The sequence below is a fragment of the Falco biarmicus genome, chromosome 12, assembly GCF_023638135.1.
Source record: "Falco biarmicus isolate bFalBia1 chromosome 12, bFalBia1.pri, whole genome shotgun sequence".
Lineage (NCBI taxonomy): Eukaryota > Metazoa > Chordata > Aves > Falconiformes > Falconidae > Falco > Falco biarmicus.
In genome coordinates, this window is record NC_079299.1 from 17,467,353 (window position 1) to 17,489,401 (window position 22,049).

Below are 22,049 nucleotides of genomic sequence, written 5' to 3' on the forward strand. Positions count from 1 at the left end.
TTCATTTGAATTCATTAGGCATCAGCTTCCAACCACTGGTCTTTGTTATACCTTTCTTTGCTAGACTGAAGAGCCTTCTCATGTTCACGCTGACTCCTGTAAAGGCACTGCTGCTTTCTAAAACAAGTCCCTCAGCTTTCTTTGAGGTAGGATTTTGGTCTCCTCCATTAGGTGGGAATAGCAGTTCTGGTTGTACACTCTACTGTATGCAGCCCAGCCTGCACCATAGGTTCTTAGGTACATAGGTTGTATTCAGCACTGAATACAAGGAGAGGCGTCAGGGATGTCAGCCTGTGCTGCTGACCAGTGAGTGGCTGGGCAAAAAAGGCTTTGAAGTTCAGTAGTATGCTAATTATATGGTGACTTGGGCTGTGACATGATGCCTTAGACCTGAGAAGAAAAGTGACAACTCCGCTATCTATAGGCGCATGCCTTTTAGCTGAAGTATTGGGAGAAGTAATAGGAAGTTGATGGGAACTAGGCTGCAATGAAAGTAGCTTGAAAAGCTCATTGTGGATGTCCTACTGTAGAAACAACTTAAATTGATCCAAAAAAGTAGCAGTTTAAAGGCAAAGACTTATTTTGCTCACTTACTTCGCTGTCAAAGCACACCCCGAATAGCCTGCTGCGATCTGACGCAGTCCAGAAATCTCTAGTATCTCCACCACGTTGACAAAGACTCTTGGGAGCTGCAGGGATTATAATAATCAGACATACCAAATCACAGAACATGATACCACTACAAAGGGAGAAAGAAGTGCCGCCTGGAGGTCAGGGAGTCAGTGCAAACTGCACCGACTGCAACCAATAGCATGTGCAAGGATGATGTATAGGGGAGAGGGAAGGACACATACAGTGGATGTCAGCCAAAAAAATCCCAGCAGCTAATACAAACTAGCTGAAACACTGCTTCACTCCCCAGGGCATTTCTGTGTTCTCTAGGGTAAATGAAACTCTGTACAGTTGATTTAGCCATGAAAATTGGCAGTAGGGTTGTGCTATGTTTGGACCACAGCAAAATTGCTGTGAAACGTACAGTTTCCCTGAAACTGCAGCCCACTTTCTCAGGGCATTATCTAACACAGTTGCAATGCAGTGCTGAGGAGCAGCCTGACTCCAAGTATTTGGAAGATGACCTTGTATGAAACACATAACCACTGACAATCTATCAGAGGTGAGAAAAACATCAGTGTGCTTGCCAGGAACATAGCTTGCTAGGTATCTTAAAAGCTTACCTTCTCATAGAAAATATCCAGAGTGTCCTGAAGGTGCTTTACATACTTTTGCACTGAATAGGTTTCCTGTGTAATTTGGGGGGGGGGAGGGGGGGGGGAGAGAAAAATAAAAAGCATCAGTCTTCTTTCAGGGACCAAGAAATGTAACTGTTTCTCCTGAAAAAAGAAGTCCCCAGACTCTCTAGTTCCAATGCAGTCCGTGAGAATATACACTCACTCGATGCTCCTTTTTGTCACATGTACACAGGCTATATAGTGCTTGTGTTTCTATGTCACGAATATATTCCCTTAATCTCTGTAGAAAATCCTGAGGTATATAATAGTTCTCGTCAGTCTTTGCCTGATGAGTAACCACATAAATCACAGGTTTGGATTTCACGTTGTCTTTTAAGGGACCCCGACCAGACCAGTTTGCCTTATGAACAGAGAGATACCTTTTTTTTTAAAACAGCCAATCTGAGCTAATTGACATGTAAGCAGTCAGGCAGTCAGGCCCCACAAAACCCGTAGGCAAAATGACTTTGTGACTGACATTACAGAGGTGTAGTGGGGCTGCGGGCAGCAGCAAGGGCTCCAGGAAAAAGAGCAAAACTGGGAGAACAGTCCCCAGCCATTTCAACCAGCTGGGGCCCAGACCCCCCAGTCTGTGCCATGGGAACCTTTTCAGAGGGGATGACCACTGACAGCTAGATAAAAGACATTTTTTTGCACTGTAAACTGATGTTATTTCTTTTGGTGTCATCCTGAAGCAAGAATCGGGCATCCTTAGTAATTACTGCATGGAGATGCTTTCCTGAATAAAGCTTCATTTGTGTCCCCATAACAACCTGCCTGAGACACCACGCTTTCTTGACCACTTTGTCCCGTTAAGCTGGAAGAGCTCTTTAGCTTATCCTTGGTGTTTTGCTCAATACGGGGCAGGCTGCTGGTTCTTAAATGAACTCCAGAGCTGCAGCGCTCGATATTAAAAGCTGTGCACTTGTTCCTGATACAATACAGATGAAAGGAACAGGACTTCTAAGCGCTTTTTAAACATAGAGAAACTTTGGATCACTGAGAGAAAGGTTTTATTTCCAGGGCTGGCCACCTGCCAAGTGCCTGGACGAGCATGCCTTATTCAAGAGATACAAACCTTGTCCAAGCAGTACTGGCATAAGTCGTTGCCTCCAACAAGGACAGTGATCAGCTTCCAGTCTTCCTTGAAGTTAATTTTCTAGTGGCACAAAATAAACAGATCGCAGTGTCCATTGCTTAGGCAGGCAGAGGTAACATTCACAAATGGGGCTAAATGGAGTGCAGACAGCACGGCAGAGCAGAGAAAGGTGGCATGCTGAGTTAAGCTGGCAAAAGAAAAGCATCTGTCCAGCGGGAAAACGCGAACCTTTTGCTAGTCTAGCTGCAATTCACCTTGGCTTTTGCAAGAAAATTCCCTTCAGCAGACAAGATCTGTCAGGATAGCCAAGCATGGCAATGTGTGGCAGCAAGCATCCCTAAATGAATGTTAGCTTCGGGACACAGATGGACAGGAGAGATTTGCCAGCCATGGCTGAACACGGCAGGCAGTGTGGGGACGAAACAGTGTGGGAGTGGATGCTGGAATGACTCATAGAGCTGTGGAACTGGAGCTGCTGGGGATCCCTGCCAGCTGGGCAAGTATTACCCCACAGCCAGGAGGGGCAAGGGGTGCCCCAGGGAACAGACAGCTGGATTAAAATAGAAGAGTCCAGGAGGCTGGTGACTCCACTGAACTCATATAAGGGCAGCTGCAGCATCCACGTCACCACAAGCTAACAATAGGAGCTGCTGAGAGCTGGATCTCAAAAAAACATTTTGTAACATTCAGTACAAAGAAAGGAATCAAAGGCAACTATTTTTAGTACGGTGCATTTACATAACAAACATCTGTGAAAGGATCCCACAAATAGAGGGAGGGCCTGGGAATCACCCACGGGTCTGAATTCTCCTCCTTAACCAACACTTTGCTCGGAAAGCCTTTCATGAAGAGACAAAGTGTGGCAGGGACTTCCCCCCCTCCCCTTTTTTAGAGATGCTTAAAAAACACTGAATAAAACAAAGCTCTAGAGCCACGTACTATTTTATTGAAGAGCCATGCCAGCTCCCTTCACTCTGCCAAGCAATCAGCAATGCAGAGTAACTGACAGTGAGGTGAGCATGCAGCATCCAGCAAGAGTGCTGGCATGGAGAGACACATGCTTTGACAAATCCTGCTTATTCAGTACCTACCCTCCTTTCCCATTCAGCCTGAGCCAAGGAGCGCCAGGCACTCCCATTCCCTTACAGGGTGCTCTCCCCAAACCAACAACTCGCACCCAGACAGTCATCCACTCAAATTCAGCCAACACTTGGATCAGGGCAGCCTTGGTTTTCTCCCAGATTTCCTCCCGTGACCCCAAACTGCAGTAGCAGCCACTGAAAAGTGAGTCACCCTTTTGGTACCCTTTGTAACTGTCAGCGGAGCTGGCACAGCAGGCTGGTCCACAATGCTAGGTCCCCTACTAATTTCCTAAAATCTTGTAGCATGACAGAGATTCACCCAACCCTGAAGTTTCTGACCGCTGATTAATCACTTGTCTCTTCAGAACCAGAGTTTCAGAGGGCCTAATCTCCTGGGAAGACTTCAGTTGTCCCCCTTTCCAACATTGCCATTTCCCAGAGCCAAGAGTGAACACTGTGATTCATGTTGGTCACCAGGTGCCTGCTCCAGTGATTTTACACTCAGTCTCTATGACCTCCACTTTGAATGCTGCTGCTCAACTAAGCAGTCCTGTGATCTCCGCAGAGCCTTCAGATCTCTCTCCTTCCTCACAACCGTCCTTACACCTCCTGGCTGCACTACACCCTACATTAGTCTCTGCCTTACGTGTTTGCACCTTGCCTGCATGGATTTGTATAGGTAAGTTATCATCTCCTAGAGGCTGATTCCTGGCATTTTCATCTTGGAAAGCACATCAGAGACAAGGACACTGACTTTTCTTCCATCAGTAAAGCACTCTTCACTACTCAAACATCCCATCAATTAGAGTCATCTCCCAGAGAACATGGGAGCACTGAGGGCTGGCCCAGGTTCTACTTACCGAGCTGCTTCTCATTAGCTCCACCAATTCACGTGCTTGGGCTGACATATTGCTATAGAGAGAGGACAGAAGCATTTTAGATGCGTGCTCTAAAAGCACATCATCTTCTTGATCTCCCATTCTTCATTTCAGGGACTCAGGATCAGAAGAAATCAATATAAGGAAAGTGATGCCTCAAAAGGATGAACAAACAGAAGGACCAAGACCAGCAGCAGTTGCACACGTGAATAATCTAATCTAAATGGGCTTCCGCTAGAGAAAGGCTGCCAAGTGGCAGGCAGCTGGGATGAATTTTTCCCATCTCAGAGTTGGCCTAAGTGCGTTTTGTTTGGAGAAAACCACTAATGCCCAGATGCACAGAGACATTTAGTTGCATAACTCCCTTCAAAAATCTAGTGGAGAATTTTGGTGCTTACACAGAAGCTGGGCACCTCACCAGCCTTCCTGATCTGACCTTAAATTCCTACGTTTGTCTTATGGCTGGAAGCTATTGCTTACACTGCATAACTGCCAGGCTGGAGAGTCCTGGTCCAGCTCTGGGCAGGATGCAACATCCACAGGCTGAAGCACAAACCATGCTGAGACACCAGCTGAAAATTTGAGCTCCTGGTATAATAGAATAAGACTGTGCTTGAGCTAATAAGCCCTGCCTCTCTCCAGCACCTACACAAACATGCTTACATTATTTGGACTCCCAGAACCATATTGATGGCCCTAAGTCTTTGCTCAGGGCACCCATAAAGCAGTTAGTAGCTACACAGCTTTGCTAGCTATCCTGAAACTCTCACAGTAAAATTAATGACTGTTAAGTGTCACAGAAAGTCCTGGAAACAAATTCCACGAGTATCCACAGAGAAGGTACAGTGTATGCAATACAAACTCTTACACATTTTGGCTTTTAACAGACTAGTAGAATTTTTCTTCAGGAGGAAAAAGCAATAAATTCCAAGCTTTTTGTTCTGTTCCTTTTCTTTGCACTGCAAACATGGATAATTTTTAAAGCCAGTAGGGCAGCAGTGGGCTTCTACTTGTTAGCTTGAGGCATATTTCCCAGAAATCAAGAAATAAATTAGAGATACTCCTAAATTTTTTTCTCATTACAGATATGGCCTGACAGTGAATCAGGGATCTATGTATGGAAGACCAGACAGAAAAAGGTACTGTTAGAATTAGAAGCATAACTAAGACATTGGCTCAGAAATTCTGAGCAGAAGTCAAATAAAGGAAATTTATTTCTGTCTCTACTTTAGAAAAAGATACAAATAAATCCCCCAAATGCTAAATTTTAAAAAAAAGGAATTAAAAACCAAATTAAGAACATCAGATCACAGAAACATGCTCAATACAAGTCAGGTCATCAGTATCAACTCAACCTTCACATGCACTTCAAAGACAACCCAACTGCCAGTCCATCAGTTCTCACTGCTTTGCCCTTTCTCAGTTGCAGTTGTGCTTACCGTGCTGTAGCACCTCTCTCCGCAATGTTGAATCCAGCTGTTTCCTTAGAGCTGCCAGTGGAGAAGCCGAAGAGGTTCGGATTGAATTTTTTCAAGATATCTTAAAAAGAAAAACCACAATGTTTAACCATCCACAGCACAAGTAGCAGCATTTCCTCCCACAGAAGCGCAAGCCAATTGAGTGGTGAGAAAATGGACTTGGGTTTTCCCCTCATTCACTGTGACCTTACAGAAGCTATAGACACAGCTGCTTTGGAGACTCCAGTTACTGTCCAAACTTCAGCACTGCAACTGTTTGTCTCCATGGCCTTGAAGAGTCAGGGCCTGGCAGCCCAGAAGATGCACAGGTCCCAGGCAACTCAGCAGTCTTGAATTTGAGTGTCAGAGTAATTGTGGTTACCTTCCTTCACGTACCAGGAGCAAGATGCTCCGAATATGGCCCTCTACCTCCCACTCCTCCAGCTACCCGTCAAGATAGTATTTATTGCAGAGAAGTGAATTTTATTCAAATTTCTAGATTTTAACAAAACCCTCAGCAGGGAAGCATGATGTCTGAAAACCGTTACTGTTACAGTGTCTGTAGTGCTGTCTGAAACCTCTTTATAGGGTCTCATTTATAACACATAAATGAAATGTGCCTTCTATTTTTCTTTAAACACAGCAATGTGCGTGGTACAAGACAAAGCATATCAGATTTTGTTACCAACAGTGTCAGGTATTGTCAAACCTCTCCACAGCGTGGATCACATACAAATAGATGCACCATTGTGAACCAAGTCCCTTCCAATTTACGGCCACACTGACCACTTCATAGTTTCTATGGCAACTACAGGGACCGATTACACAGAACACGAGGACAAGAAATTTATAGTATTTTTAGATATTTTTTTTCAGTGCAAAGTAGCAACTTGAAATCATCAGAAGGAACCATAGCCTTGTCAACAACCCTAGCTAGATGGACCACTAATTGTTTCATAACCCTTCATTTGCCCACAGCCATCACAATCAGTCGCTGGAAAGCACAAAATGAAAAGAAGAGCAGGTCTGCCAGGAACTTCTGTCACCTTCAGCACATTTACTCCTGATCATTTCAGTCAAAAGGATGATACAATCACATGCAGATCTTGTGATGTGGAGGGGCTGAATCAACTTTACAGCTAGTCAGGTCAGTCTGGGTTTCAGCTGTGATGCATGTGAACTGCTCATAGCCACAATAGATGGGCATCCCCCACTGTTCGCAAGGAAAGCATGACCATTTCCAGATGCTTCCTAGCATCCACTTAGACTACTTTCAGACTAATACTTGCCTTTTGCTTTTCTCACACTGATTTTCCAGGATACTCACTGGGTAAAGTAGTCTGGGTCTCCAGCGTCCCATCACCTCCAATACTACAAAGGGAAAGAATAAAATCACCAAGTAGGGTTAATCCTGCAACCATCTGTTTTACTGTCACCATATGTTGCTGTAGCAGCCCAAGAAGGGAGGAAAAAAAAAGAAAAAAGACTAACTTCAAACAAGACTAAGGAGATAAACCACAGAATTCAGGATAAGTACCGAAAGGAAATTTCACATTAAATCAAGCAGGGCATCAGCTAAGATAGAAGCTATGGCTGCAGACCGAGAATAGATCGTACTGGGAGATCTGATTTTTCTTGTGGACATGCTGAGATGCCTACCATAGAAAGGCATATTTCCTCAAAGCTGCTCCATGTGACCTTACTGAAGCTACATTTGTGTGCAGTTATGCATAGAAGAGACACTGCATTAAATGCTCATTAACCACCTATCTGCAATTCTGCAACACTGATTATGAAAAGTGCCTCTGTCTCTACCATTCAAAACTTGTCTGTGTGCATAGCCAATACATTCCTATACCACTTCTGGCAGCTCCTGAAGATATCTGTGCCTGCAGATACATAAAAGGGGGGAAGAAAGATTGAAGAAGAGAATGTATACATGTGCACACACTTATCAGCCATGCTTCTGTCCATATGAATCAGGCAGTTTCCTTCCACTCCAGCATGGACATGCTATTGAGATTCACACCCACTCTGACATGTGTAGTCTTTGTTCACTTTGCAATAGCAAAGATGTTTGGAACATCTTTACTGAATATGCTTGCAGTGCTCTCACCGTGTTCATGACAATATGCACTCACTCAGACTGTTTAGCATTAGACACTGCACTAGAGAATCACAGCAACAGCAATATTTTTAATAAACTCCAGAGAGACAAGCAAGAGGCTAAAAGAATTCACTCATATTAATAATCCAGTACTGTCAGACACACAGGACTATGCTTGTAGCAATCAGGTCTGGTTACGAAAAAAAAAAAGGGGGGTGGGGGAGAAAAAAAACAAAGCAAAGCAACCAAAACTCCACAAAAACAAACACCACCCCCTCCCCACCAATAATATATTCCCCTTCCAGTCATGATTCCTCCAATCCTTATGAAACAATACTCGCTCTCAGCATCCTACCCCTGCATTCACATACTTCAATATCTAACTACATAGCCAGGTGACCCACACTTCTAACTGTGTCTGCGAACAAAGGTAGAGCAGAGAAAATTAAGCATTTTCACCTCCAGGAAAGTCCCCTCCAGTCTGTTTGTAGGTCAGTTGCTTTGGCTCCGACTGCAGTCTGGAAAGGATGGAAAGAATAATTTATAACATATGAGAAGAAAAAAAGTGCTACAAGTTTAGGTAAGACAGACACCGTGATTTGAAAGTGCTGCAACATCTTGGTAACTTTACTCTGCTTCCAGCCAAGCTTTTTCAGTATCCTAGTTTTAGCATAAATGGTCCATGTCCTTATTCACCACCACACACTGGCTTCTGGGCAGCCTTGCATCTCCTGTGCTTCAGATTCATGAGTTTCTCCTCATACACAAAAGCAGTTCATTTGGATAGCAGACCACAACGTCAGAGGAGATATAGACCAGCCAGACAGCATCAGACTGTAAGGTCAACAACATACGGCTTCAGGACTACTCTAATATGGTTTCAGCAACCCAATGGGACCCATATTAACATGAACAAACCCAGATTAGCATCAACAGCTTTGTATTTGTTTGGGGTTTTCTGATGGAAAGTGCTTCATCCTGGCATTTCCCAAAGAAAGCTGATTTTGAGAGACTTAATAATCCAGGAAAACAAAAACCCAAACACTGATGAAAAATTCCCAGCCAGTTTTAGCTGTAAATAAATCAGCAGAGGAGCTGCTTTTTAATCTGCCAAGAAAACAAATCTTTGGTGTAAAATCCACTTTTCTTCTGCTGGACCCAGTCTGCTAGTCTAACACACAGACCTGATGAGGCATAGGCAGGATTTTTTTGTCAATACAGATAAGCATGTTGGCATATCTACTGCTTTCACTGTGCATTGGTGCTAAGAAGTCAGACAGATGCATTCTAGCCAGTGACATGACTAAACTGCTCAATGTTTCATTAATCTCCAACCGCATCTATGCTGAGAACAGCCTTCCTGCAGCGTGAACTTTAATATCTAAATAAATGAAGCCATCAGAACAAAGATGTTTGTGATGAATTTGAGTAGCTCACAGGACTGGGAAGACCTCTAGCAAGGTCAGCACCCTGACTCGCATTCAGGACAGCAACTGTGAAAACAGGTTCTTTTGCAGCTTTATAGTTTCTTAGTGGTTTCATTTAAGTTTTGTATTCTTCAAAAATCCATGGTATCAATTCAGCCATAAACACTGACTGCACTCAGGGGTCTTGGGGGAAGTACCGGGAGGAAAATGAATGCCTTAGTGGCCCAAGATAGATCTTTGCTGCTGTGTTCCCTCTGTGCCAGGGATGGTTAGGCAGTACAAGGTGTGCACTGCTCACTGGCTGTACTGCACTTTGTGTGAGAAGGGGGTGCGTATGTATACACGTGTGGGAAACACTCTGTCATTTTTTCTGCCCCTCCCACAATAAATCTCTTACAAAAAAACCCAATCACACCCTGCTGTGGCAATGGCGCTTGGTAGGAACTGCATGGATAATGGCAGCATGAAAAACTGCCTTGCCCAGCTCTTGAGACAGGGACCTCAAGCGTCAGAGTCTAGCTCTTATGACTAGGGCTCACCGAGGTATTTCATGTACCAAAAGAATTTTAAAAAGAAGAAAAGAGATGTGTGCTAACGCACATATCTAGCACTAGATGTGAGGGAGGAAATCAAGCAATTAATTCTAAGAGTTATGGCAATGGATAGGAAGGAGACTTGCAGGGTCATTACTGAGGTCTTCTAATAAAAGCTCAAAGCTTAGTGACTGAGGGGAAGCCAGGATTACATCAGGTCAAGCAAAATCAGTTTCAGAGCTAATGAGGTAAAGACATGCACACCTGCCTGTAGATAAGCCTGATCATTTAAGGGCTTCAGTCCCTTCAACTCCCTCTGAACTCTACAGGAGCTGAAGCTGCTAGAATGAGCACCAGTTTAGCTCAGAGTTAAAATTCATGGGAACTGTTGACATGAATGTTTGCTTTCATCCCATGCCAGAACAATTCTGTAGTGCTGTGTAATTCTGGAACTTTTTCTCAGAAAACTTTGGTGCAGATCTGCAGTATTCCCTGCTATTTTTTTCTGGGGCCTTTGTTTTCTGTGCCTACTCTTTTCAGTTTGCATTTCTTGGTACACAAAATACATCAGAGTTTTTAACTAGAAGGTGCCTAAACCAGGAAGCAACATATGAAAGCAGAATTCTGAAATACAGAAGTATCAGAATTATCTCAGTTAGTGCTCAAAGCAGCACTTCGTTACGCAATCAATTATTTCCATAGGAATTTTCATCAAGATCTCCCATTGCATGAAAAATGCAAATTGCTTGCTGTTGTTTTTATGTCAGAGAAGGCTATTCCTATACAGCAGACATTTCCCTTTTCAGAATCACTTGAATAAACTGTGTGCAATAGAGAATGTGATCCCATTTCTGTTCTGGCCTGAATTATTCATTACTGGATTACACAATTGCCAGTGTCACTCATATCCCTTCAGGCTATTTCTTTGCAAAGGGGCACAGGTAGATGAGTTTCGCTTTGCCAAGCCAAAGCAATTTGCTTTCTATCTGATGATGCCTGACCCAATCACATCTAGGTAGAAATCAACAATTGCTCTTCTCATTCTAAACGTGGGAATGCAGCAGTACTCACAGTCAGGGAATCTCCCAGTGCTCCTATGACTTTGATGTTAGCAGGTTGTAACTCATGTACTAAAAAACAGTAGGAGGAAAAAGTAGGATTATTGACAACCAACACAAAATACTTCTTAACAGAATAAAGATGCAAGTCTTTCGTTCCAATCTGATGACATTTTTATAGACATTTTAGGGAGAATGAGCCTCAAGTTCCATGTGTCAGCTAGGCAAAAGGCATAACTTCTTGCCTTTGCTTTCAACAGTGTACTCAACCAACATGGAAATAAATGGAACTTAAAACAGCTTAGGAAAAAAATGAAATTAGATTAGATATGTTTAGGGATGCATACATTCAATCTCTTTTAATTGGTTTTCAGGTTTCGGTCACAGATCAATATTTCCTATAAGCACTTTCCCCCTAAGGCCTTCCAACTACACATAGTGTTCCTACTGCGCTGCTTATCGGAGTAGGCTCACCAGGTAGGTCAAACGTGCTGAGCCACTAACCTACCTAGGCAATTTTAATCTGCCATGTCGCTGTATAGAATATACATATATGACAAGTGTGATTGAGTTTATACACAGGGAGCACACCTGCTGTGATGCAGAACTTACTGTGTATGGCAAAACAGACTTTCTTCCTTTGCTGCTAAATATATCAGCTTTTATTGTTTGCTTTCCAGACAGGTTGTGCAATTTCAAGATCTCATTGTTTTCAAAACCAGAAAGGTGAAATCTTTCCTGTTTGTCGTTTTAGCTTACAAGTTCTTTCTCACCTGATGTTGGGACACGACTGGGTGGAACTTGTTCAGAACACAACAGGTCACTGCCCCAATTCTGAAATGGCAAGTTACAAAATTGGTCCATCTTGTGGTTAGAAGATAATACGGAATTCATATATGGTGTAATTGTACAGTGAAGGGCAAACCCAAGCTAAGACCTAGATCCTAGTCTGGTGCCCATATAACTCGACAGTCCTTCCCTCTTCTTTGTGGAATGTTGTCCAAACATTAACTACTTTTGGTGAATTTTTCTAGCTAAAGCATAAAACTTTTACAAAGGCAAAATATTTCATCTAGAAATACTATGACAAAGTTCCACAAGGAGAATTGTCTTTTTCCCCTCCTCTACAGCCTAGAGATTTTGTCCATGACCTAGAAGGTGGGCTCTCCAGGTCTGAAGTCCTGCTCTGTCTGAAGACAAATCAGATACAAAACCAAACAAAACAAAAATCAACAATTAAATCCTCTGCAAAATTATAATATTATATTAATGTATTACATTATATTATTATTTCCCCATGTACCTCACTAGGAACCTATTCTTTCCCTAGAAACTTTCAAAAAGGGCTTGCTTTCACTGAATATAAAATTTGAAAAAAAAAAATTTAAAGCTTCAAAAGTTTCAGGGAAGAGGGCCATCACCCTTTAAAGAATTGGACTTTACTATACATTTGTAGGTGATAAAATAGCTATTATGTTTGTTCTACCAGCTGAGGAAATTGAGTCAACCGCACATGGCAGAGTATCTTGGTTCACCAGCAAAGACATTTGATGAATGTGCCACCCACGCTTTTTGTAATGAGCTACAGTATTAGCTAAGAAGGCAGTGAAGAAAAAATTGTAATTGTTGTAACGGACAGATCATTTGCAAGAGCAAAGACAGTTGTTTAGGCTCATCTAAGAGCCGGCCATGCTTGGAGAGGGAGGTGCACCAGGAATGTCCTGAGGTCCCTTCCAACTCAAATAATTCTACAATTGCACAATTCTACCATTCGGAGAAAAACTACATGGGCCAGCGGTCTTCATAAATCATGGTTAGAGTTAAAAAACATTAAGACAAATTAATTGTAAGAAATGGTTTAATAGGCTCTACTATCAGCCATCTAGTTAAAGGCTGGTTGCAGAGGGTAGAAAGGACAGTTAGGCTTCTTAGACCAGAGAGGAAACTATTCCTTTACCCTCTACTGTTTCTTTCCTCACTCTATCACTATTGCTGTTGAGATTCAGTAGAAATGCAAGAATTGCCCATTAAAAGTGTAACTCTAGCTCTGCGGATAGAAATCTCTTTTCGATATTGCACACTATAGCTTGCTGAAACGGTAACAGCTGTCACTTTTTGTAACCTTCAAGGCACACAGACATCTTCATAATTTGGCTAGGCATGATGACTCCCAGTACGCTGAACTAGCCCAGCCCATTTTGACTGCCGTCTCCAACTATGCCAGGTCTGCATACCTGCAGACACTTGCCAAGAGTAAATAACCGCCCCATTTCTTCAAGTCCTACACAAAGTTTGTTTCTGTGGTTTGTTTAATCTATGATGCTTGGTCATGGTGGAAAGTGAATCCCTTTGAAAATGGATTCCTTTCACCTTTGTTCCTGGTCACATACCCAAGCTGTAAAGGTGACTGCCCTCTACGGGCTAAGCTTCAGTGCCTTGAAGTACAGTGGCTCCAGAAAAGAATACGTAAACCTTCTTCAGATCATTTGAGGGCTCGGGATCCTAAGTTATCTCCTCCCTACTGTGAGGAACTTGCTATCTGAATTAATGATGCTTCCTAGGTGACTCACTGTTGGGCACAATTTTGATACAATTGCACCAATTAATAAAATCCATTTTGTTTGGCTTCTAGGAAGAGTTTAACATTCGTTTACACAAGAAAAAATACAATGCAAGATAGGCTTCCTTTTCTGAAAACCGGTAATAATTTGTCTCATCTATATTTTCAGGATGAAACAGTCACTAGGTATAGCTTTGCATAGTTCACCTAAAATGCAGTAAAAGATGCAAGATTTACCTCTCTTGGCTCATCAGTGGGCTCCACAGGTGGATATGTGTAGTTGCTATTCTTGTACGTTCCCAGGAATGGTTTGTTCTGGAGGAAGAGGAATACAAATGTAAAAGAAATTAGGCAATATAAGCAGAGACCATAGCAAGTGACATCAAGACATCACATCACCATGAAAGTAATCACCTAAGCTGCAAAATAGGGATCTGGATTTTGAAACCATGCTCCTTCCTTAAAGTTCAGAAGTAATAGTTGTGTTTAGCACCTTATGGCAAAAATTACATATGCCAGATGCCAATTGCAGCTTAACATTTTCCTCTCCTAAACTTTCACTAATTACTTTGACTTTATTAGATGTTTAGTCCTTTCAAAAAGCACGGATTCAGAGAAACCTGGGGAGATCTTCCTGGCTCAGCAGAGGGGAGTGAAAGATTGGTTACTGAAAGGATCACTATTCCCTTCAAGACAGGCTGTATAAATTGCAGTTATTTTTGTCCCCTACTAATGCAACATGCATTCAGGAAGACATATACATTGCATAGGCTAAAAAATTTCACTGGGATGCCCACTTATCTCAACTAAGAGCAATTTCAGTATCTGCATGAGGAGGTCTTACAACGCACTAAATTCAGAAGGCATATTTAGTTGATTTGAAGATTCACTGTTCTTTTATTTGCTGGGGTTTATCCTACTTCAAGTTACCTCAATACAAATAATTTTCCTTGACTTGCTGGGCCCTTACAATCTGGCACGCCTGATATTTTCATGGACATGACTGCCTGAAGTAGGATTTTAAAACTGTAGTGAGAAACTGTGGGAACAATAAATGGAATTTGTGGGTCTCAGAATCTGAAATAATCTACTACTTCCTTTAGTAGAACAGAGGGTGCAATCCCCTGGAAACAGTCTATTTATTCTTTTGTAACCGTGTTTCACAGTCGTTAGCTCGGAGCTTTCTGAGCAGGGAAAGCTACTAGCACTTCTACCAATTACTTCTTCAAAGCACTGTGGGCTTACCATTTCTGAAAACAATGGTTGTATGTTCTTTGCAAGGGATATATAAAACTTTTCTATGCCTACTTTTGAAAAGCAGCATCTTTGAATAGGAGTGGACAAAAGGAAAGAAGTATAAAATCCACATTATTTGGCACTGAAGAAGTTGCTAAGTTAATTTAAGCCGCCTGGAAAGAATATTGGGTAAAATGAAGTAGAATCAGTTCTAGTGAATCTAAGGAGTTTCGAAACATCTGATTAATAACTCAGCAGATCTTCCTTTGCTGACAGGATGGACGCGATATGGACAAAATACTCCCATATGACTTGAATGACTGCCTCCAGACCTAAAAGTACCACTCAGCTCCCTGATCTGTTCCTTGGCCTCCTCATTGAAACTGCTGAAGAAAGGGAGCCAATTATTACTGACTGCAGCGGTCATTTCCACGTACTGATACCTAGCAACTGTACTGCAAGTTCAGCAGCTTGTTTTATAACTGTAGAAGCAGCTCCCAAAGGAGTCTGAAGTATCCCTGTTATGGATAAGGCCAGGAAAACCAACCTACAACCAATTCAAGAGTGAACAGATACCAGGGTTTTCAGAGCCACTGCAGTGCCCAAACCCCAGTGATTCCGATGGGAAAGTTAAGGCAGTGTGTTCTGTCGTCTGCTGCTTGAGCTGCCTCCATGCTTCATAAACAAAACACAATCTCTGCTACAACTGCAGACATACAATTCAGCATGTTGTCAATCAGTATTCATGGCACAGTAAAAGGCCAAGGGACACTACAGCAGGTATAGGAGAGCACCTGCCCACTCAGAGGTAAGCAGAGTACAAAGGTTTTCAGTAAACTTGCTCCAGACACGACGAACCCTGCTCTCTGCAGTGAGCGCAAGCACATACAGCCTACTAATACTCAGTTTCCACGACGTGGGTATACTTACCTGAGTTGGACAGTTGAGGACAATGTCAGCCGTGAAATCGAATGAGTCAGCTTTCTGGCCTACAGGCTGTAACTAGAAAGGAAAAAAAAAAAAAAATCCCACACTATTCTGTGACCATGTCAGCTCATATTACACTTGTATAAAAATTCTAATCCAAAAGAATCTAAATATACCTTTCAAATTTATACAAAGCTGCCTGTATTTACAGACCTTGATTTACCCAAGGCTGAACTGCATCTAATTCTCAGAAAGAACATGGCAACTGCGTAACAAAAAAGCAACTCTAGAATGAAGCTTAAAACGGGAAGTAGAAAGCTACACTGGATCAGTTTAAACTCCTGGAGGATTTTGGCAGGCACATGAAGTACCTTGGAGTTTCGCCAGAAGACAAGGTCGTAAACTCTCCTCTTGCATAAAAGACAAGACGCTAAAAGTCCCTCAATTTTTACAGCTAAGCTGCATGATGGCATCTCCAACAAAAGGCTATTTATGCTTAGAAGACTAAACCAAATTTAATTAGAGGTACTGCTTAATGATTGTAAGCAATCACATCAGCTGTTAAGGCATTACCCCAAATTATATAGAAGTTACCATCCAGCATCTGAGATACCGCCTCCAACCGCATGTGTGCTCCTACCGCACTGCATTGCTAAGTAAAATGGGTCTAGCTTAAGGAACCTTTAACGACTCATTTTTATTTAGCTTTACTCATTTCCAAAGGTAGTAAAACTAAATTGAATTAAAGCCACTTTAATTCCTAATGAGACATTCACAACACATGGATTTAAAACAAACTTCTAAGTAATCCATTTTAAATCAACACATGCAGTTACAATTCTGTTTGGTGGTTTCCCACACCAGCCCATAGAGACATCATCCTTATGGAATGCTATCCTGCCTTGCGCGACAATGGGTGAAGTTCAATTGAAGTCACTCAGCTGAAATCACAAAGGGCTGTGATCATGCACTTACAGCAGCCCTCTCCTCCCCACACAAAGAAGCAAGAGATTCTAGGCTGATAGCAGCGCCAAAAAACAGCGGGTATCTGACTAGTTGAGAAGAAACAAACACAAGGTCCAGCGCTATCCAGGCCTGCATTGCAGTGTTTATTACAGAGATTATATTAATGGGAGTCAGGTCTAGGTACAGACCACACCATATGCAGAGCCTGTCACCTTACCACAGCATTCCAGAGAGCCTTGGCAAGCTGAGAATGGCCCTTCTGGCTTGGATGGAAGCAGTCAGGTGAAAAGTAGGAGACATCTGGATGCCCGTCCTACAAATGGAAGCATAAAGGACATCTGAGTGTAGAAGACACAGCTCTAACTTGGAGTTGCTGAGGCCAGACCAGAGCAAATAATGGAAAGTTCATGCTACTTGTTCTGGCTGCTCCAATGTGAAAAGACTCATGATTACCTGGTGACACCAGGTGTGCTTCAGCTGGTCCAAGAGCTACCAGAAATATTTAACCAGAGATGCTTATGTGCCTCCAAGGGCAGATCCACCCAGAAGTAGCAAACGCACCATTTTCAATTATGTGTTCAGGTTCTGAAGTAAAGATGGGTTCCTCTCCTTGGCACTTCATCAGAACTGGCACCACAGGCACCTTTACGCTCTGCAGTACCTTTACATGGTAAAAAGTGTGTTATGGATACTTTACGAGAAGGTAAAGAGCATGTGTGCTTTTTCACAGCTGTGTCAGTTCTGCGAGTTCAAAGGGAAAGCAGCCAGGCTGACCGAGCACACCAGTACAGCCTCCTTTCTAAGCAAAGATGTACTTTAATGCAGAAACTGGAGCATCTGACGGAAATGGAGTTTGGAAATTTGAATATCTTGGCTATCATGTGAGTACTGAGATGATAAAGAGTTTAGGTCACAGATGAATGAAACAACATTTTTTGGCCGGAGCAGTCCTTCCTTAAAATTTGAGCAGATTTTGATTCAGTGTGTTTGGGCTAGCTTATTAGAGGACTACTACCAAAATTTGCACCTATATCAGATCTTTTGTCAAGTTTAGAGGCAGAGTTTTCAGTTCAGGAACATCTGAATGCTGTGTGAGATGAGAAGAAAAACCAGCATCCTGAACTTTCTTAAAATCTGAAGTAATGCTTTTGAGACTATAAAAAGTTCCAAACTATTTTGCTGCTTCTGGTTTTATTTCTGTGTTCTCTACCTCAGTACCAATCCCCCTCAGTTTGTACCTCAGTACAAACCCCACAGGAATCAGCTTCATGAAAAAATAAAATAAAAATTTTAAAAAAATCAAAGCTTGCTTTTCCCATGAAGCTTTCAGCTAGTTTTCCAATTTTCTCTGTATTAGCATCTGAACTTTTCAAACTTGTCACTAGCTATTGACAGCATTTTCAGGATCAGTTGGGTTTAATTATACCAGAACAACCCCTACTCAATATTTTGCCCCATCTGCTCTTAGTTCCAAGTGAGATGAGGAAGTGCAGTTGCATGTGAAAATTAGCAAATGGTTTTTCAGTCTCAGAGGTGGTTTGGGTCATCTCCTAGATTTACAGTTCATTGAGATTTACTATTTAAGGAACTGAAATACAATTGTCAATAACAGGAAAAAGGGCTCCCTACATAAAAGTACTACTGCCACCAGATCATATGTAAACTTCTCTTTCTGTGTAGATGCAAAAGAATGAGTTAAGGGACATGAAGAGGAGGTGATGCTGTAGTTTTCAGTGAGCGATGCAGCTGTGTTGCTTTAAGAACCGTGATTTAGTATCTGCCTTTTATTAAACATGTTGGATTTTCTAAAAGAAAAGTATTTATGAACCCTTGAGGACATACACAAACAAACCTCTTAACTCAGGTTTTGATTCATTTTCCAAAACAATAATTCATTCCAACAGCACTATATGTAAAACAAAGGACTGCTAACTATATGAAGAAATCTGATGTGCTATATGCCAAAAAGCAACAGGTTCTAGTAAGAAAAGCACAGAACAAGCTGAAACTATTTTTCATAGTCTTTATAGGTTAGATACCCACAGTTAGTCCTTTGCATGCATTTAGACCAATACCTGACCGACAGGAGTCTTGAGATCTTCGAGGAAAGGCTGGACAATGACAGTGAAATTTTCATGAGTGTCATATCTGCCAGATTCCACTAGTCTTCGAATACCAAGCTGCAAGAAACAAAAAAACACCACCACCACTACATCAACGTCTCTGCATCATAACGGGTTTTAATTTTTTTAAGATCCTGAGAATCGAAAGGATGTTTTACTTGTTAACTGAAATAGCCACAGATGTCGGCAAAATGTGAGCCTTGTAAAGTGGCTGAGAAGGCTGGAACACAATATTGCAGCTGTTTGTGGAGGACAGGATTTTGGTGACTAAATTCCCACCTATCCATCTGTACTAGCAAACAAAACTTTTCTGAAAAGCTTTGCTGCTGGTTTTGGTCATACGGTGTTTTGGATAGCATCAAATTACCTCCTGCTTAGCTCATACAGCCCACTTGGGTAAAATACTACTATGATGTGTTGCTTGGTAATCAAGAGCTCACCTCAACTGGAAATAAAGTAACTGCACCCCTCTTGATAAACATACCTGGTAAGCTCTGGTGGCTTCTGTCACCATTGTTAAATTTTGTGATTTTTCTTCTCCTGTGAAAATACAGCTACATAGATAACTGTGGAAGAAATCAGAGGAGAAAACAGGAATACAGAAAGTTAGAGATCTGAGAATGCAGAATTCACCCTTTGCCACTCAATGCCCTTATGACACGGGACTAATCAGGAAACCTGTACAGTCACGTTCCTGTGAAAATGTCTTATTGTCCTTGATATCATTCATCATTTCAATCCTTAGTATTAGTTTCTGCCTTACTTCAATGATATTACCCTAAATCAGTTTGGTTTCACCCCCAGGTATATCAAAGTAATATAGACTACTGTGATAGTTTGTCCCACTCATTACACTCCAGCATCCAAAGGCCCTGCAGCCCGACAGAGGTGCATACCAGTCCCTCTGGAACTAGAAAAAAAATCTTTGAAATTTACTGGCTGCATTAATTCTGAGCTGATACCTTTCTAATCAACAATTCCTTTTGTGTTCCCAAGACACAGAATTCGTCCCTGTCTGAAGGGTCAGCAAAGAATGCAAATTACCCATTGCAATAAAGCTTCTGAAACAGGAGAAACCTGTCTGCTCTGAAAATTCTTCACATTCCCTCAAAAAGCCTGAAAATCCAAATGCTCATGGAATTCAATCCCATCTTGAGGAACCCTGTATCAGTAACTTTAATCCAGGCGCAGTGGGGTGTCATTATGTATCACAGGAAACCTTACAGTTCTAGACATGGACAAAACACACAGGTCCTCTGATAACACTTAGGTCAAAGCCAAGAGCCGGCAACGCTATCAGGCAGGGTGATGTCAGCAGTGCGTGGGATGGGACGTCCATAGGACTGTAGTGCTACCTTCAAACATCAGTTTGAATGATGACAGAAGCATGGAATAAGAACATGCTTTATCATCACGGACAGTGACCTCAGGTACAAAAGGAAGGAAGCTAAACAAGGCTTACTCTGCCATGTAAGTGGGGCACTGAACTTGAGTATCCACAAACAACTGTCTCATATGAAGGAGGTCAATCACTGCAACCAGACTCACTAGAGCTTTTGGAACCTGAAAGATAAGTCAGATTTTAGCTTAGAAGGAACCGGTTACACAGACCACAGTGCACCTATTTTACCCCAAAGTCCAGCCATTTAATACCTCTTCCCTTTCTCTATTGTTGGAAAAAAAAGGGGAAAAAAAAAGGCAACAAGCCCTGCTACCAAACTCCCCCAACTCAGCTTTTGATCCTTTTCCAACACTATGGTCCAGTGTAACTGTCTTGTCATTTCAGACTGCACTTCACTACTCTTAGACAAGACAAAAGAAAAATCTTTTGTAGAAGTCAATGCAATATATTTAGTATCAAAATGAAAAAACCCCAAACAAATCCAAACAAACAGAAGAGCTCATACCAGTCAGTCAGGTACCAGTACAAGCTAGAATGCCAGGACAATTTCACAGCACTTGCCTGCTTGTGCAGAATATCAAGGGTTTCTTGAATCCTTCTGGTGAAATTCACAGCTGAGTAGTGATCCTAACAGAAACAGAAGAGAAGAAATTATTGCTAAATGGAGACACAAGGTATTTTGGTTGAGAGTCTGAAGAATCGTGTTAGTTCACTTCCTTTTCTGTCATACAACACTGTGGTCAGTAGAATGTTCTTGCTTCTTTCAAGAGACCAGGGATTTTAATTTTATCGATTAATCTAAAATATAGAAAGACTCAGTGAAATTTTGGATTTAAAATAAACCTTGTTGAGAAGCAGTATATTTAACTCAAATCCACTGGGTCTTTCATGTAAAGATGCAGGAAGGAACTCAATCCAAATGCATGCTGAACAGCATAAACCAAGCAACCCAGACATGCTCACAGCCAGCCGATAAAGGTCTCATAAAATTAGGTGAAATCATTGCTAGTCAAGGTCATAGCTATAAATATAAAGCTATAAAACTTGGCAGCAGCAGCAAAGATGCCTAGCGAGGCTCCTGCAGAAGTAGCAACTTTCACAAGCATAAAGGGTTGCCGGAGATTTGAAAATGCTCACAAGAAGTTAGCATATTAAAGGTAACAGATTAAGAGCTGGCAAAGAAAGGTGGCCTCTCCCCGCCACCTACCCACTCAACTCCCATGATTTCCTTATGGCAGCCTTAAAGGTTTCTCCACAATCCAGAGAAGCATAGAATTCAAATGATACTGAGCACTGCAGCAACCTCCCTAATACATACCTCATCTGTTCCTAGCACCTCCCTACACTGTGACTTATGGGGCGATGACAATTGTAACATTGGACTAGTGGTAGTTCAAAGCAGTATGTATCTTTCTTGGATGTCTAAAGAGGCCATGCTACTAGTAGAGCAGTTACCACATCAGAGGAGTGAAGTTTTTCTTCCCTTCCTTTTTTTCCTCATGGTCAAAAACAGTAGCAAAAATAGTGGTTCTTACCCTGGAGCAAGCCAGAGGAAAAAACATCCTACTCTGTTGTTGGTAACTGTTTTTATAGCAGGGCACTGTCAGCAGCAACCCTCATAAAAACATACAGCAGCACATATATAGCTCATGTTATCTCTGTGAAGGTTCTAAGGATCCATGGATTTCCCTTGATGTATTTCTACAGTGACAGTCCCACTAAAGTTTTAAGTTAACCAGTTCTACTACTCACAGGGTCTTTGCAATAGTTGCACAGATCGTTGCCTCCAATATGCACTGTTATGAGCTTCCAGTCAGCACTGAAGTCAATTCTCTGCGCAATAAAGAAGAAAATAATGAGACTGAATTTCTTTGACTTTGTGATATGCACATAGTATGGTTGCAG

General features: G+C 42.0%; 1 protein-coding gene across 1 annotated transcript in view; it reads right to left on the reverse strand.

Annotated features, from left to right (window-relative positions):
* The window catches only part of PLB1 (phospholipase B1), an 80,404-nt gene that overhangs the window by 8,877 nt on the left and 49,478 nt on the right, over positions 1-22,049 (reverse strand). The window contains exons 37-53 of the mRNA XM_056357560.1: positions 21,897-21,977; positions 20,706-20,771; positions 20,205-20,305; positions 19,227-19,308; positions 18,695-18,799; positions 16,837-16,932; positions 15,657-15,728; positions 13,728-13,805; positions 11,704-11,764; positions 10,944-11,002; positions 8,372-8,430; positions 7,133-7,176; positions 5,788-5,887; positions 4,331-4,382; positions 2,368-2,448; positions 1,236-1,301; positions 595-689 (exon numbers count right to left, since the gene is read on the reverse strand). Coding sequence (XP_056213535.1) covers positions 595-689; positions 1,236-1,301; positions 2,368-2,448; positions 4,331-4,382; positions 5,788-5,887; positions 7,133-7,176; positions 8,372-8,430; positions 10,944-11,002; positions 11,704-11,764; positions 13,728-13,805; positions 15,657-15,728; positions 16,837-16,932; positions 18,695-18,799; positions 19,227-19,308; positions 20,205-20,305; positions 20,706-20,771; positions 21,897-21,977 — 1,298 coding nt within the window. The remainder of the gene's footprint in view (positions 1-594; positions 690-1,235; positions 1,302-2,367; positions 2,449-4,330; positions 4,383-5,787; positions 5,888-7,132; positions 7,177-8,371; positions 8,431-10,943; positions 11,003-11,703; positions 11,765-13,727; positions 13,806-15,656; positions 15,729-16,836; positions 16,933-18,694; positions 18,800-19,226; positions 19,309-20,204; positions 20,306-20,705; positions 20,772-21,896; positions 21,978-22,049) is intronic.